The sequence below is a fragment of the Neovison vison genome, chromosome 12 (genome assembly GCF_020171115.1).
Source record: "Neovison vison isolate M4711 chromosome 12, ASM_NN_V1, whole genome shotgun sequence".
In the NCBI taxonomy this organism is placed as follows: domain Eukaryota; kingdom Metazoa; phylum Chordata; class Mammalia; order Carnivora; family Mustelidae; genus Neogale; species Neogale vison.
Window position 1 is genome coordinate 3,633,646 of NC_058102.1, and position 15,024 is coordinate 3,648,669.

The 15,024-nt window shown below is 61.3% G+C and overlaps 1 protein-coding gene across 2 annotated transcripts in view; it reads left to right on the top strand.

Moving 5' to 3' along the window:
• The window catches only part of WNT7B (Wnt family member 7B), a 47,862-nt gene that overhangs the window by 17,986 nt on the left and 14,852 nt on the right, over positions 1-15,024 (top strand). The window contains exon 2 of one of the 2 annotated variants that reach the window (XM_044227908.1): positions 6,714-6,940. In XM_044227908.1, coding sequence (XP_044083843.1) covers positions 6,714-6,940 — 227 coding nt within the window. The remainder of the gene's footprint in view (positions 1-6,713; positions 6,941-15,024) is intronic. The other variant, XM_044227906.1, reaches the window with a different exon arrangement.

The window sequence follows — 15,024 nt, forward strand, 5'->3', positions numbered from 1 at the left end:
TGACCTAGATGGGGTCTTAACGGGATTCGGGCCGCACTCTGGCCCAGCCCGCTGCTGCCTGGAGGAGGTGGCTGGCCCGGCCCACAGCAGCCTTCACAGCACCTGCTGAGGGAGACATTAGCAGTTCCCACCCCCCACCCATGGCCGCCGGCATGCACAGACAAGGCACAAGGGCGTGATTGTCACCCTTCCTAGTGTATTTCTCAAGCGTACTTTCCTTACTGTAACTTTTGTAAGAAAACGTGAGTTTTCATTCTGATTTTGCCAGCCCTAAGGAGTTTTGTATTGCAGCATTTGGCTTTTCTGCTGAGATGGAACTTCCATAAAGTACAGAGATCTCCAGCGGACATCCTGATGTGTTTTTGCGGTGTGGGCATGCGCGGAAACGGTCTCTCAGCTTGGGCTGGAGAACAGTCTGGAACCCTGCAGCCTCCCCGGGGCCCCCTCCCGGTCTGGGCCGCCGAGCTAAGGGTAGCTTCTGACGTGTGGAGCTTTTATGTTCTCCTGTCCGGCAGTGTGTGTGGGGGTGTCACACGCGTTGTCACACACGTACACTGTTTGCCCTTTGTCACTGCCGTCACCTCCTGCGCGTGACGACGCCAGCCGCGGTCTCCTGCTGACGGACACCTGAGTGGTGGTTCCCAGCGTGGGCTGGAGACGCCTGTGCGCGCCCTTGGTGAACGCGAGCACTTGTTTCCTGGGGCGTCTAGACCCTGGACTGCATCTGGTCCAGGAGGGAACCCAATCCTGGGGTGTGCGGCGGCCGGTATTGCCGGTGTACACGCTGGTCCTCGTGATGAACACAGCTGGTCCCTGATCCCCACAGGGACTGAGCCTGGGGGCTCAGTGAATGCAGGTCCCCAGGGAGGGTTAATAATAGCCAAGGTTGATGACGTCTCCTCACTGGCCGGCATCATGGACTCCGCCCAGCAGCGCAATCAGGATTCCCACCTTGCGGATGTGGAAGCCGAGGCACAGAAAGGTTAAGAAACTTACCTAAGGTCTCACAGCCCGGGCGAGGCAGAGCCACGGTTGCATCTACGCCGGCCGGCACCGGTGCTCACATTCCCAGCCTCTGCCCTACAGGGCTGCCCGGTGGGTGACATGGTACCCGGCTAATGTCATGGCAAGGGTCTCACCCTCTTGGCCTCTTCTGCACCACCTGTCACCTGGTTGTGTTCATCCCGCCCCTAAGCCCTGGGATCCCCTAGTCCTAGAGGCAGCCCTGGCCCCTTGGGACCTCTAGCAGGTAGGACGAGCCTCCTCTTGTCGCTCGGCAGCCCCTGCTGGTGACCCGTGCCCGGGGCCAGGAAACAGCAGGCAGTGCCTGCGGCTTCGCACCTCTGGTGGGAGACCAGGGGCCGGTCCGCAGTCCCCAGGACAAGGCAGAAACCCCTTGTCCCGCAGGCTCCCTTCATGGGGCTGGCCCAGGCCGGGGCGGAGGACGTTTGCCCACAGCTCCTGCCGTCTTACCTTTGTCCCAAGGCCGAGAGGAGTCTGGAGCAGGACTTGCCATGGGAAAAGTCAGCGACTGAAGCCGGAGCGACCAGCCTGGCGTCTCTGTGCTCAGGGCCACTCGGCACCTCCCTGCCAGCTCTCCCGGGGCACCTGGGTGGGCAGCCGCAGGACGAGAAGCCCCCCGGGTGGGGCGTCTTGCTGCTTGGGGTGCCAGTCAATCAGGGTGTAGCCTGCGTTCGCCCTCCTCTCCCCTGCTGCTCCCCTCTCCTCCCCCTCCTCCCCCTATGCCCCCTTCCTCTCCCCCACTTCCCCCCCATTCTTCCACCCTCCTGGCCCCTCCTTGAGATCACCAGTTTCTAGTTACCATGCATTTTTGGCCCTTTCCTCTCTGGCAGATTCCCTAGCGAGGATTCCCACAACTGCAGCCCCCGCCCCTCCAGGTGGAAGAAAGAGCGTGGCCAAGGCTGGGGTGGGCCAGGCCTTCTCAGGGAGGGCGGTGGGCAGACGCCCTGTGAATGAACAGACCCGCGGGCTGCAGGGGAGGGAAGGGCGGGGTGGTAGGTCTCCGGCCGTGGAAGCTGTCTACCGACCCGGACTGAAGGAATGAGTGACCTTGAAGGATTTTAAGCAAGAGAAGGAGTTAAAGCCGTGTTGAGAGACTAAGAAGTGGGCATAGTTTCCGGCTTTCAGCTCTGGTACTTGTTATGCACCTGCCATGGGCACCAAGCAGAGACCGGGCTCTGAGCCTGGCTGTGCAGCCCCAGGCACACGCCCCAGCCTCTCTCAGCTGCAGTCTGCACAGCTCTGCCACGAGGATGTTAGGAGAGAGGACTGAGCCCAGCAGAGGCCCGTGTGGTCGCGGCTGGTGTTCAGAATGTGCGTATCTCATTACATGACTGGATAAACCCCCACATTTTAAAGAAGACAATTGCAAAATGATTTTGAATTAGCAGCTGTATCTGAGTATTTATGTTCCTGGCACAAAATACTACGTGACTATCTTCCCTGATGTCTTCACCTCACCTCTGACCTGTGCTCTGGGTACTGGGGGCTGCTGGGGGCTCCTTTGCCCCCTGCTTCATTGGCTCCACACGTCCTGGGAAGCATACAAGCGGGGATCGGCCGGGCGAGGACCCTCTTGTCCCCTCCTGCCGAACCCACCGATGTCCAAGGGTGCAGAAGTCCTGTGCATAGAGAGACTTTAAAAAAAAATTGGGTTTGAAATACACATAACATAAAATTCGCCACTTTAACCGTTGGAAAGTGTGTCACGCAGCGGCGTATCGCACTCCCCATCGCCTCTTTTGGGCTCCATGACTCTGCCATCACGCCCGCCCAGCCAGCTCTCCCCGCGCCTCCTCCCTGCAGCCCCGGGCGGCTGCGGGCCCACTTTCTGTCCCTCCCTGGACACTTTGTGCAAATGCTGGCGTACGGCGCGCAGTCTGGGTGTCTGTATGCCCAGCGTACTGGATCTGAGGTCCCTCCCTGGAGGGTCGATCGTTCAGATGGACCACGGTCTGTCTGCCCATTCATCCCCTGGTGGACATCTGGGTTCTTTCCTCCTTCTGGCTCTTGGGAACAGCAATGCTATGAACATCCACCTCTGTTGAACACCTGTCTTCACCTGTCTTCAGCTCTGGGCATAGACCAAGGAGTGGAATTGCTGGCCCCTATGATAATTCTACGTTTCACTTTTTGAGGAACTTCCTGACGGTCGTCCACAGTGACTGCCCCGTTTTGCGTTCCTGCTGGCGACGCACGAGGGCTCCAGTGGCCTCACCGCCGGCCGACACCTGGCACTTCCTGTTGTTCTTTTTTAAATTAATTATTTTAATTAATTTATTTATTAAATTTATTTTATTCTTTTAAATTGATTTTATTATTTACCAGTGAATAAATTTTATTTTTTAATTTTATTTATTAATTTTATTAACTTAATTAGTGGTTTTTATTAATGAATTTTATTAACATATAACGTATTATTTGCCCCAGGGGTACATCGTCAGGGTTACACACTTCACAGCACTCACCATAGCACATACCCTCCCCAATGTCCCTCACCCAACCACCCTCTCCCGACCCCATCTTCCCCAAGCAACCCTCAGGCTTTCTGTTGTTCTGACCGGAGGCCCCTTCACGGGGCGAGCCGGTGCGAGGTGGCATCTTGCTGGTTTCGATTTGTGCTTCCCTCAGGAGTGCTATTCAGAGCCTTTTCACTTCCTGGTTGGCCATTTATCACTCTTGGGAGAAATAGCTCTTCAAGTCTTTGGACCATTTTAATTTTTTTTAAATGTCTTTATTATTTTTTAAAATTTTAAAAGATTTTATTTATTTATTGGACAGACAGAGATCACAAGTAGGCAGAGAGGGGGGCGGGGAAGCAGGCTCCCCGCTGAGCAGAGAGCCTGATGCGGGGCTCGATCCCAGGACCTTGGGATCACGACCTGAGCTGAAGGCAGAGGCTTTAACACGCTGAGCCCCCCAGGCGCCCCCCTTGGGCTGTCTTTAAGCTGGGTTGTCTTCCGTTACCATCATTTGTGAATATTTACTCACTCATTCACTTGTTCAGCCAGTCCGCACTCATGGGCACCTACGGGCTCGGTCCCGGGAACCCCACATTTAGCCGGGACCTGGCTCTGTGCTCAGGGGCTTGTGGTCTGCTGGGAAGGCTGTGGAAAGAACCACAGTGAGAGCCCACGGCTGAGGCTGGTACTCGAGAAACAAGTGCCCACTGTGTGTTTCCTCGGATACCTGGGGGCCAAGGCATCTGAGCTCAGGGGACTTGTGCTTGGGCACAGGCAGGTAGACTTTGCCTGACAGAAAAAGGGAGAAGGAAGGCATCCCGGGAAGAGGGACCAGCGCAAGCCAAGGTGGTGGGGTGGTAGGAGGCCAGATCCTGGAGGCCTCCGATTCCACGCCATGGCACCTGGCGAGCTATGGATGGGCTTTGAGCAGGGGAGTGACACGGTCAGACCTGGGTCCTGGCAGAGGGCTGGGGGGTCTGCTTGCAGGCGGGAGACCAGGGTTGCGATGATCTGTTTCGGCCCCTGGGGTCCATCCTCAGTCCACTGAGGTCCCCCCAGTTCAGAATCCATTTGTCCAAGCTCCCACCCGCAGCAGGGTTCTTGTCCCAGGCAGTGGGGGGCTCTGCAGCCTGGACATGGCTGGAAGAATTTGGGAATGTGAAGCTTGCTTTCAGTGTCCGGGATCCAAAGCGGGCTCCGTCCCGAGGCCTGGAGGCTGGTTCCCATCCATCTCAGTTCCCCGGGTCGGTTTTCTGAGCATCTACAATTACTTTGGGCTGAATTCCCCGGATTCCAGCCCGCTCCCAGCCCAGCCCGCCCAGATGCTCTTCCTCCGTGCCAGCCTCGGGCATTTCTGCCCATTGTGCCCGTGGGAGACCCAGGGGGGTCTTGGCCAGATTAGTGAGTGGGGCGGGCGGGCCGTGGGGATTGAGTGTCGCAGGGGGGCCCGGCCTGAGGCACGTGCTGTGGGCTCACGTCACACGGGGACTTTCCCAGCTGGCTGTGGGTGCTTGGCTGCCCTGGGAAAACACGGGCTTGTTTCTCTCCGGCCAGTGGGCAGGAGCAGGATGCCGGGAGGCGAGGGCACGGACGTCAGCTTTGGGGAGCCCCTGGCCGTCTCCCTCATTCCCACACTTTGTCCCTCACTAAGCCAGTCTGGTCTTTGGTTTGGAAGCCAGGTAGCACTCTGAAACTCAGCTGTTGCCCATAGATCTGCCCAAACCAGCCCCCAACTCCTTCCCGCTTGCTGTCCTCCCCCGGCCCCCTCCCCCGGGTGCTCAGAAACAAATAAGGGGTTCTGCTTCTGTGGAGGACAGTTTGGCGGGTCCTCAAAAGCCAACCATATGACCCAGCAATTCCACTCCTCGGAATATGCCCCCCCAAACTGAAAACAGGGACTCACACAAAACCTTACACGCCCGTGTTCATAGCAGCACCATTTCCAAGGGCCCAGAGCCGCCCAGCGGCCGCTAGCTGGTGCGTGGATACACGCAAGGGGGTCGCTGCACACGATGGAATATTACTCAGCCCCAGAAGGGATGGAAGCACGGACACCTGCCACAGTGGGGCCGAACCCGGGAAACATGACACCAAGTGAGAGCAGCCAGACACGGAAGGGCACAGATATGTGACCTCATCTCCCCGAAAAGTCTAGAATCGCAGATTCATCGTTGCAGGGCCTGGGGGAGGGAAGGGGATAGGAGTGTCTGCTGAGGAGCATGGTGTTTCATTTTGGGGTGAGGAAAATATGTTGGAACGTGACTGAGTGCAGCAGACCCGAACCCTTTAAAATGGTTACCTGTACAGGAGGGGAATGTCCTCTCCGAAAAGAAACATGCCGGGAACACCTCATGTGAACAGCGGGAGCCTGGCAAGTGCCCTCCATTGTCCAGAGGGCTCCAGATTAGTGACACAGCGCCCCCAGGGGGCCACTCTGAGGATACAATGTTGCAAAGAGGACCCTGCCCAGCCCAGCACATACTAGGTGCTCAATTCACATCCGCCCCTAGTTCTTCCCGAGTCTACCCAGTCATCCAGAAACGAGTGAATGACAACAGCAGCTGTCCCCGTGGATGTAGCCTTTCTCCCTGCAGTTGTCTGGTTTGAGCCTATGTGGTAGTAGTGGTGCTGGGCTGGGGGGCAGATGTGTTACACTCCCATTTCACGGATGTGAATACTGAGGCTCAGAGAGGCAGAGCGCCTTCCCAGGATTACAGATAGGCTGCAAGGGGCATTAGGACCCTGTGGGTTTGGCTCCCAGCAGGACCAGCCAGCTCAGCAGTCCTGCCTGGGCCAGGAGCTGTTAGTGTTGGGGAAGCCCAGTGGTCAGGCATTGGGGGTGTACTCTCGGGGGTGACTGGGTGAATCCCAGATGTGAAGTCTTCTGACCCGAAGTCTGTGTGTCTGACTCAGAGGCATGGGGAGCTGGGGTTCTTGCATTCTGTCGGACTGTTGACTCCCGGGACTTGTGACCCACGGCTCTGGCCGTGCGGAGGCTGAGAAGGCACAGGCATGAGCACCTTTGCAGCCTGGGATCACGTGTTTTGGTCCAGGGGAGATGGATTCTCTAGGACAGGGATCTGTGTTTTGTTCCCTGGTGGCAGAGCTTGGCATGTAGGGCGCCTGGAGCCCACCAGCTGACCGAGAGACTGAGCGAGGCAGGACAGCAGGCAGAGGGCGAGGTGCCCCGCACCACCACTCACCTCCCCGTGTCCTCTCCCCTCTCCGCAGAGCGCTGTCGTCCGTCGTGGCCCTGGGAGCCAACATCATCTGCAACAAGATCCCTGGCTTGGCCCCGCGGCAGCGCGCCATCTGCCAGAGCCGGCCCGATGCCATCATCGTGATTGGGGAGGGGGCGCAGATGGGCATCAACGAGTGCCAGTACCAGTTCCGCTTCGGACGCTGGAACTGCTCCGCCCTCGGCGAGAAAACCGTCTTCGGGCAAGAGCTCCGAGTAGGTAAGGGCGTCTCAGGGCTTGCAAGGACCCAGCCACGGTCGGGGCTCCAGGGGCCAGGCACTAGCCCCCGACCCCTCAGGAAGCTGCGCGGGGCTGCCCACCCTCCCTGGGCTGCACGAGCCCCAGTGTCTCTACGAGCCTGGCCTGGAGGGGGCAGCACCCCAGGGAGACCCCACTTGTGTGAGTGGCCGAGGGGTGTCTTGCCGGGCCGTGGGGCTGGAGGACGCGGCACTTTGGCAAGGCTGTGAGCCCCTGGGCGGCCAGCGGGTAGCGCAGTGTGGCGGTTAGAGACGCAGGGCTCGGCGGCTGTGTGGAAGGAGGCATGCCGCTTCGTCTCTCCCTGCCTTCGTCTGTGTTCGTCTGTGTCCTGCAGGGGGTTTTGGGGTGTGGGGGCTGGAGGCGACTGGTGCCCTTTATGGGGAAGCCTTCCAGGCAGAGGGAGCTCGCAAGCAGCGACGCGTGGGATGCTGTGCACACATGTGTGCGAGCACCGAGGAATCCGACAGGCGGGCGGGCAGGGCGGGGGCAGGGGGTGCAGGGGGAGTGGGGCTGGGGAGGAGGCTGGGCCTCCGATGCTCTGGGCAGTGGCAGCTACTGCAGGGCGCCAAGCAGGGGTGGCCAGAGGTCTGCTGGCCGTGTCCCAGTGTGCCGTGCCCTGCTTCTAGGTCACATGCGCCACCTGTGTCCTCACACAGCCCCGACGGAGGCTCCCCGGTGCCCATTTTACAGGGAAGGGGCCTGAGGCCTAGTTGGGGAGAGCTCACAGGGCAAAGTGGGACTTGCAGAGCCTCACCTCGATTGGAACCCAGCTCCGTGACCCTGGGCATGGCCCTTGGGGCCACTCAGGGCCTCGGGGTCCTCAGCTGTAAAATGAGCTCCGAGCGAGCGGGCCGTCACCTGGGCCCCCAGGGCCTCTCCTGGGCTTCTCCCGGGCCTACACACAGTAGGTTCGCGATAAACTGCCTTTGAGCTGGTGGGGGTGGGAGGAGAGGCGACCTGCCCTTCCAGGAGGGTCAGACGGGGGCGCAATCACTTGGAGGCACCGTGCCAGGCTTGCGGGGTGCCCTGCTATTTCAGACCCCCACCTGCAGGCAGAGCACGTCCTTCCGGTCCCAGTGGGCCAAGGAGCCACAGCTGCTGGGACCCAGGCCAGAGCCAAGCTCTGCGGGGCTTGGAACGCCTGGCATAGGGCTGGGGTGGCGCAGGGGAAAGCCCCTGGGGCCCCTTTGTGGTGAGCAGCCTGTGGGTGGCACCTGGCACAGGCGGGAGGGTGGCCCCACCCCCTCCCGGGGGCCCCACCACCCAAGTGCAGCTCCCTCCCTGCAGGTGCCCGCAGGGGAGGGTGGGGCTCCCTGCTCTATCCTCTGCAGGGGGGAGGGCATCCGCACTGGTGCCTGGTGCCTGCTCCCTGCCTGCTCCCTGCCAGGGTCCGCTTGCCTCCCTGGCCCCTTGCTCCCGAGACTCTGGGCTCTGAGGCCACTGCGAGCACCCCCACGGCACCGCTGAGCCAGGAGGTCACCTGCGGCCGCAGGTGACACATGACGGACTGGGGCTCCGATCCCGGTCCCCATCTCCCACCCCGTGGGTTGACCTTGCTTCTTCACCATGCGGAGAGACGCGCAGTGGACATGGTCCTGTGGCTGGGCAGGGTGGTGGGTGCTCGGACTTGATTCGGGGCCAAGAGACAAAGGCAGTGAGGGAGCCGTGGCCACTCAGAGACCCTTCTCAGGGTAGGGTCCCAGGCAGGGGGAGGCTCACAGGTGGTCCACAATAAATGCCAATAAAAAGGCCAAGTGGAGAGGTTTTGGCCCCAGCCCCTGCCCGGTGCCGCACCCCCTGCCCCATAGCGGACACTACCAGTGCCCACCCTCATTACCTTTACTGGCCGGAATCACGGCTAACAGCTCCCAGCCGTTCCTTCTTGGAGACCAGTCCTGGGCCCAGCAGGAGCTCAGGAAGGTCTGCAGCTTGGCCTCGCAGGGAGGGTCGGCTGCAGCCACAGACAGACTGACTCAGGGGGGCTAAATTCTGCCCTTGCCTGGGTGGGGGCGCCCTGCTCTTCATGGCTTGGGCTTCCCTTGGGAATACGCGTCTCGGGCTTTGCTTCCAGGGAGCCGACCTGAGGCACCTCCTCTCCCTTCCACAAGCATTTCAGAGGCAGTTTTCGGCCGCGCTCTCTGCTCCCAATACGTGCCTTCCATCCCACACCTTCGAGTTCCCGCCACCCCTGTCCAGGCTGTTAATGACCTTCGTGTGGGCGACTGCGCCCCTCGCCGTATCTGGGCTCCAGCTCACCGGGGCTTCCTCTTGTCACTCCGGCTGTGTCTCCTGAGCCCTGAGCCCGGCCCCAGTCATTTCTCCCCTGCGGCCAAGACCAGTGTGGCTGCTCCCTGGGGAGCACTCAGTAAGCATCACCCGAGGGGACCTCTGGCTCAACAGGCTCAGCCTCTTGTTGCTTAAATCTGCCATCCTTGCCTCCCCCCTGACCTAAGCACCTGTTGCCTCAGCAGAAACCTGCGTTTCCCTGCCCATCCCTCCACCCTGCCCCACAGCCCCTGCAGGGCCTGCTTCTCTGTCCCTCCCCAGGCAGCTGTCCATGCCTCCTCCTGCCCCCCGCTCCAGTCCTGGTCATGCCATGTCACTCCCTTCCTCCAAAACCTGCAGTAGCTCCCTATTACCCCAGGATAAAGGTAACTCCTTCACCCAGAGTCTGGGTAATCCCTGTCACGCCTCACCCCCACCTCCCTTCATCCCTTCTGGAAACCAGAGCGTCTCCCTGGCTGACTTCCTCCTCTCCCCAGAGCATGCCAACCCTTGGCTCCTCTGTGGCTTTGCCCCCGCTGCCTGCAGCCCTGGGAGGCCCGTCCCCTCTGCTCTGCTTGTTCACAGCTCGTTTCCCCGGAGAAGGCTCTTTCCCCCTCCCTGGCTCTTCCTGTCCACAGCCAGGCTAGGCACATTCGGGAGCTTCGTCCTCCAGGTCCCTCAGCCCCGGGGTCGGCTCAGCCCCGGCCTCAGCTCTTCCTTCACCCTGCCCCGGGGGGTGGGAGGGGTGGGCTCCCTACCACCTGGGCCGAGGTCTCCTGCCCTGCCGAAGCCCTCCCTGGCTCTAGGCCGGCCCCTGTGAGGGAAGGCCCGGCTCTCATTTTAGCCGGGAGGGCTCTGGCTTCAGGGGTCCTGCGGGCGCCGTGACGGGGGTCCGAGTGGGCACCTGTCCCTCCCAGGACTCAGCTGCTGGGAGTCACGAGCAGGAAGTGGGGCCGAGTGGCACAGCCCGCCCCTGTCAGAGGCATGAGGCCGCCCCGGGCACGAGACGGGAGACGGGCCATGAGCTGGCAGGCAGCCGGGGGCACTCGTGGGAGCAGCCGCTCAGGCGGTGCTGATTAATGATTGGCCCCAAGTGGGGGGATGGCCTGGGTAGGCAGGAGGGCCCCCTTCAGGCCTTGCCTGTGACCTTGGGCCATACCTCAATCTTGAGAGCCGAAGGGAAAGCCCTCAATGGGCAGATGAACCCCTGTGTAAGGTTCCAGTCCCTTTTCCAGCAGCTGGTGCTATTCTTTGTATACCTCCAGGAACGGGGAGCTCACTATGCCACACGAGAGAGATCTTCCTAATGTTGCTGCTGGCTTTGCCCTGAGGCGCACCCCACCCCCAGGAGCCACTTGCTCTGCTCCCTTCAGGGAGTCAAGACCCACACACGGTGTCACCTCATGTCTGGCGGCAACCCCCTCCCGGCAACAAGAGGCCCCCCCCAGGCCTATTTCCTGGCTTAGCAAGGATGCTTGTGACCAGGCCCCTCCCGACCCAGCTCTTCTGTTAGCTGGCAGTGAGCTTGGGGAGGGCGTGACCGTGTCCCCAGCTCTTCCCCCTGGGGTCGGGGCGCGACACGAGAGCCGGGTGGTAAACTTGTTTCCCAGGGATGCTTGTTAGAAACTTGGGCCCCCGGGGACCCGGAACAAGGCAGAGCATCTCTTACAGGCACAGTTATTGGGTCGGGACTGTCAACTGGGGCTTCCCTGACGGGGTGATGCATGAGATGGGACCCAAGGGATAATCCGAGTGACCCAGCCCGGCCTAGGGTGAGTGTAAGGAAGTGGGTTCCAGGCAGAGGGGACAAGTGCCAAGGCCCAGAGGCCAGAAAGTGGCTGGTATTTTCTAGGAACTGTGGGAGAGTGACCCAGGGAGCTGGGGGCTGGGAGTCCGGTGGAGGGGCAGAGCTGGGGCTCAGGGACCCCGAGGACACCACAGAAGGCAAGGAAGGTTCTGAGCAGGAGAGGGACTTCTCTCAAACACTGGCACCCTCCAGCCAGCACCCCACCCCCGCCAGAGCCCCGAGCCCCGTGGAACCCACTGGCAGTGGACAGGGGGGCTGCGGCTCCAGCTCTCACCCGCACCCCCCGCTACCAGGGAACGCTGAGTCCCGCCCATCATGGGCAGCCTCAGTCATGACCAGGCATAGGGGCCACCCCTAATCCCGGCTCACGTGGCTGCCCGGGGCTGGCGGCTGGCTCTGTGGCAGGGGCTCAGCAAAGGCCATCGGGTCCTGGACAGTCCGAGGGGGCAGAGTGACTGACCTCTGAGTGTCTGAGAGATGAGGGTCTCGAGAATTCCAAATCAGCCGCGGGCACGATCCTTGGAGGACGCGGCCGACCCTGTGCCCGGGCACCTTGCCTGCGGTTTTGCTGTCCAGGGCCCAGGGGAGGTGTGGCATGGGTTTCCGGGAGGGACGAGGGCTCTGGGCCACTGCTGGCCGATGTGCACACATGGACAAGTGCCCTAAGTGTCAGGTACACGACAGATTTTGGAAAACTTCCAAAGGAAAAGAGCAAGTAAATACCCCTTTGCTGACCTTTACGACAGTCCCGCGTTGGCGTGGTGATGTCCGGATGCCGGCTAATGACACGAGCTTACCAAGTCCCCCTGCTTATTCTCATTCTCCTTAAGTGACATTTGGGGCTCACGTGGGACTTCTGCTGGGTGGCCCCGTTCTCAGGGGCGCGGCCTGGGCAGGGCCGGAGCAGACACTTGTACCCAGATCCAACTGTCTCCACTCTGGAGCGATGGCGCTCCAGCTCAGGGCGCAGCAGATGGGGAGGACAGAGGGTCACTCGCCGGCTGCTTCCTGGGGCAGGGCAGGAGTGGGAGGGTGAGGGCCTGCATGCATTGAGCACCTGCTGTATGCCAGTCCAGGGGGGCCAGGAGGCAGAGCGAAGACCACCCCGGGAGTGAGAGCAGAGAGAGCCAGCGAACCAGCTGCCCCAGGCCCCCACTGTGTACCTTGGGCACAGGCTCGCGCTCTCCCCGTCTGTGTACCCACCCATACCGGGGGCTGAGGCTGGGGCCAGGACTCAGCTGGAACTTGGGGTCTGTCGTCAGGGTGGGGGCAGCTACGAAGGCCCTCCACTTCCTCCGCGCCCACTCTGGGGTTCTGCCCAAGGCTCTCATGGACAAGGGGTCCAGGGCTCCGGGCTCTGGGCTCCGGGCTCTGGTCTACGGAGGCAGGACACAGATCACAGGGTGGGCAAGCCTTACCTTTGGCCTTTGAGGGTCAAGGCCTGGCAGGACCTCGGCCGTTCTCCAAGCCTGACTCCTTCGGTGTTGAGAGAATCACTTCTGTTATGCCTGCAGCCCCTCCAAGGCCACTGCGGGTGGGCCCTTCCCTCGGGCTCGTCCCAGCTCTACTGTCCACATATCAGAGACGGTGAGACGGAGGCTCATGACCCACCCAAGGTCACGGAGCGCTAGGGCCTCGAGGGTGGAACCTGGCAGGCCAGCCCCGTGTCCCAGCAGAACTCCTGGCACCAGGGGCCAGGATAGACTCGGGGAGGAAGGGGTTCTGACGCTACCGTGTCCTCACACAGCTGCGGTCATTTGCCGCAGCTGGGACGAGGCACCGTTCATAAGGGCAGGCTGTCTGAGGCTGACCTCCCTGCTGGACGGTCGCAAGAGGGGCTGCCGGAAGCCAGGGTGCACCAGGGGCCTTCCCAGCGCACCCCCCCCCCGAGCTCCAGGGAAGGGTGCCAGCTCCTGGAAGGCCATCCCAGCTTGGGACACAGATCCGAGGCTCTGGCTCGGGGGGTCCCTCGCAATGTGGCCCTAAGCCAGGCTCTGCCCCCTTTGGGCCGGGGACCCCCGTGCCCAGCTGGAGCGCGGCCCATGTCGAGGGCGGCTGCGTGGCACGTGAGGGCATCCCTGGGTCAGAACAAAGGCCTCGGGCGCTCAGGGGCTGCCGGCGTGTTCGGACCTGGTGTGGCTTTTTCCAGGGCTCTGTTTGTGACAGGAGCAGGCAGAGCTTAGTGTGGAGACCATGACTAAACCACAGGTGAGCTGGGGTGGGGGCCTGGGGCCCGGGGCTCTGGGCGCCATCCTTCAGTTGCACAAACAGGGATTTGGGAAGTTACTGGGCTTGGACGTGTCTCTGGGGCCGCTGAATCTCCATTGTCCCCTGCCTCGTGCTGGAGCCTGAGCCCCATGTGTGCAGTAGGAGTTGTGAGCCCGGGGCCGGTGACTGAGCCCTGTCTGCGGCCAAGGGGCCAGGAAGCCTCACTGGCCCCACCCTGGGTCCCTGGGCATCCACACCCGCCCCCCCGCACCAGCTCCTGCTCCCTGACACCTGGACGTGGGCACTGCGCCTGCTGGCCTGGGTGACACAGGAGCGGCTGACCTGGCCTGGATGTCTCCTGCCTCCCTCGCCTCAATCTCTCCACCCGTAAACTGGGGGTGGGGACGGTATTCCCAGACACTTCTAGGCTTGGGAGAGGTGGGGTCCCACTGGCCAGGCCTCAGGCCTGGAGGAATCGGGGACCACTCCATCCCTTGTCCCTACCCTACCCCAGCCCCGGCTTCTCTGTTCTGACCTGCTTCCCAGGAAGATCCAAAATCTCCTGGCTAAAGAGGATTAGAACCCACGGCACTGGCTTCATTCCCATGCTACATGGGGAAACAGGCTCAGGGGAGTGAAAGGCTGGGTGGCCCCCGGTTCCACCTGGGTCAACAGGTCAACAGCAGGGCCAGAGGCCCCCCAGGCAGGGCTTCAGTGCCCAGCTTCCCCTGCTTCCGCTGCATCCTGGGTGCCCCAATCTGCCCGTGGCCAAGGCAGCTCCTTGATTTCCCCCAAAACTAAACCTCTGCACCCCAGTCTCGGCGACAGCCCCACCATCTGCCCAAGCCCCCTGTCAGGAGACTCCTGGACTTACCTTTCCCTAAACCCTCACCCAGTCCACCGGCTGGTCTCACGGCTTCCACGCTTAGACTGTGTCCCAGGCCCGGCCTTCCTCACTTCCTCCGCCTGGCCGGCCACTCGTGTTTCCTACACAGACGTGTATGCCCTGCTCCCACTGCGCCGCCCACAGCCAGCCAGAGGAGCCCTTTCAGTGTCGGTCACAGTGGCACCCTTAAAGTCCAGCCCCCTCCCCATGGGCTCCCCAAGTCGACGTGGTATGGCCCATTTCATGTTTCACCCTCTCCCCGGGGTCAGACCACTCACGCCATCTTGTTCCCTTCTCAGGGCTTAGCCTTGCAGTATCCTCTGCCTGCACACTGTTCCCTGTACTCGTGCATGACTTATATCTCATCCTGCAAGATGTCCCCCGGAGAGGCCCTCCCTGGTCACCCCCGAGTCATCTGCCTGTGCTCTCGGGAAACCCCCTCCCGGCTGTGTGCTTGGCCCTGACCTGACCTGGGGGCCTCACCCCTGGGGGCTCTGGGGGTTTGGCCAGGAGGGTGGGCTGTGCTCGGTGTTGGGGGCACCGGCAGCCCAGGTCGCAAGTTGCGGTCATCGGGATGGGAGGTAGGACAGCGTGCTTTTCCTGTCCGTCGGGTGGGGAGCAGTCTGAGCGTGACTCTGGAATCCCCGGTCACATCCCAGCTCTGTGGCTGGCCTGCTATGTGACCTTGGGCCAGTCACCTGCCTCCTCTGAGCCCAGCATCCTAACCATTACTGTTTAAATAGAGGAGAAGTTGTGCGCAACCACTAAAAACCATCGAATACTGTTATGTTTTTAAGACAGCTTGTTGAGGGAGAATCCACATAACCCACAACTCGTCTGTTTCAGTGGCCAATTCTGTGGTTTCTCGTCTCTTCACAG